The sequence below is a fragment of the Sinocyclocheilus grahami genome, unplaced genomic scaffold (assembly GCF_001515645.1).
Source record: "Sinocyclocheilus grahami isolate Dianchi unplaced genomic scaffold, SAMN03320097.WGS_v1.1 scaffold58041.1, whole genome shotgun sequence".
In the NCBI taxonomy this organism is placed as follows: domain Eukaryota; kingdom Metazoa; phylum Chordata; class Actinopteri; order Cypriniformes; family Cyprinidae; genus Sinocyclocheilus; species Sinocyclocheilus grahami.
In genome coordinates, this window is record NW_015527130.1 from 1 (window position 1) to 848 (window position 848).

Genomic DNA, 848 nt, shown 5'->3' on the forward strand with positions numbered 1-848 from the left:
GAGCAAATTATCAGGAATGGAGAGGGCCCGGATCATGCTGGAGGCCGCCAGAATTATTAGGGTAAATGCATGTAATGTATAGCAGGGTAAATGCATGTAATGTATAGCATTGCTTCTAAAGATGATCCAATGAACACGGTAGTCAATAGAGTGCAACATTCCAAAAAGAAAAATCCTATTCATTTATCACATGGGCAATTGTATTTAATGATAACTAGCACACCTTTAAAACAGACCTACTGTACACTCCAAGTTTGTTTATTGATTATATATATATATTGAACTTATATTTTAAATAATGATCAACAGCAACATTTCTGGTGTAAAACTACATTACCTATGATTCTGCAGGGAAATTATGTCATAATGTTGATTATTAGTTTGATTTTACCAATTAGCAAACTTCTATTCTTGAATGTAGGAGCGCAGAGATGAAATTGCGAGAGCAGAAGTGGCCAACAATGGCAAATCAATCACTGAGGCTCAGGTGGATATTGATGTTGCTTGGCAGTGTATTGAGTACTATGCTGGCATTGCCCCCACTTTGTCAGGTAGGCTTGAATACTGGTTAATCAACTTGACAAGGTGGCTGTTCTCACATTTTTTTTCATATCTAAGAATGGTCTTTCTATACTCAGGCCAGCATATACAGCTTCCAGGAGGATCTTTTGCTTATACTAGAAGGGAGCCACTGGGAGTGTGTGTTGGCATTGGAGCTTGGAACTACCCATTCCAGATAGCTGCCTGGAAGTCAGCCCCAGCTATGGCCTGTGGTATGAGAAGATTGCTTTATATATCTGTAATTTGTGGCCGGCTTTTGTTGCTCCATACTTTTCTTGTCCCCCCCC

The 848-nt window shown here is 39.6% G+C and overlaps 1 protein-coding gene across 1 annotated transcript; it reads left to right on the forward strand.

Annotated features, from left to right (window-relative positions):
• Nucleotides 1-6: 6 nt before the first annotated feature.
• Nucleotides 7-773, forward strand: LOC107580974 (aldehyde dehydrogenase family 9 member A1-A-like; the record flags this gene model as incomplete). The annotated part of the gene is made up of 3 exons (XM_016266578.1): nt 7-61; nt 422-551; nt 639-773. Coding segments are annotated over exons 1-3 (310 nt in total), but the record flags the coding sequence as incomplete, so codon positions are not given.
• Between the last annotated feature and the right edge of the window lie 75 nt (nt 774-848).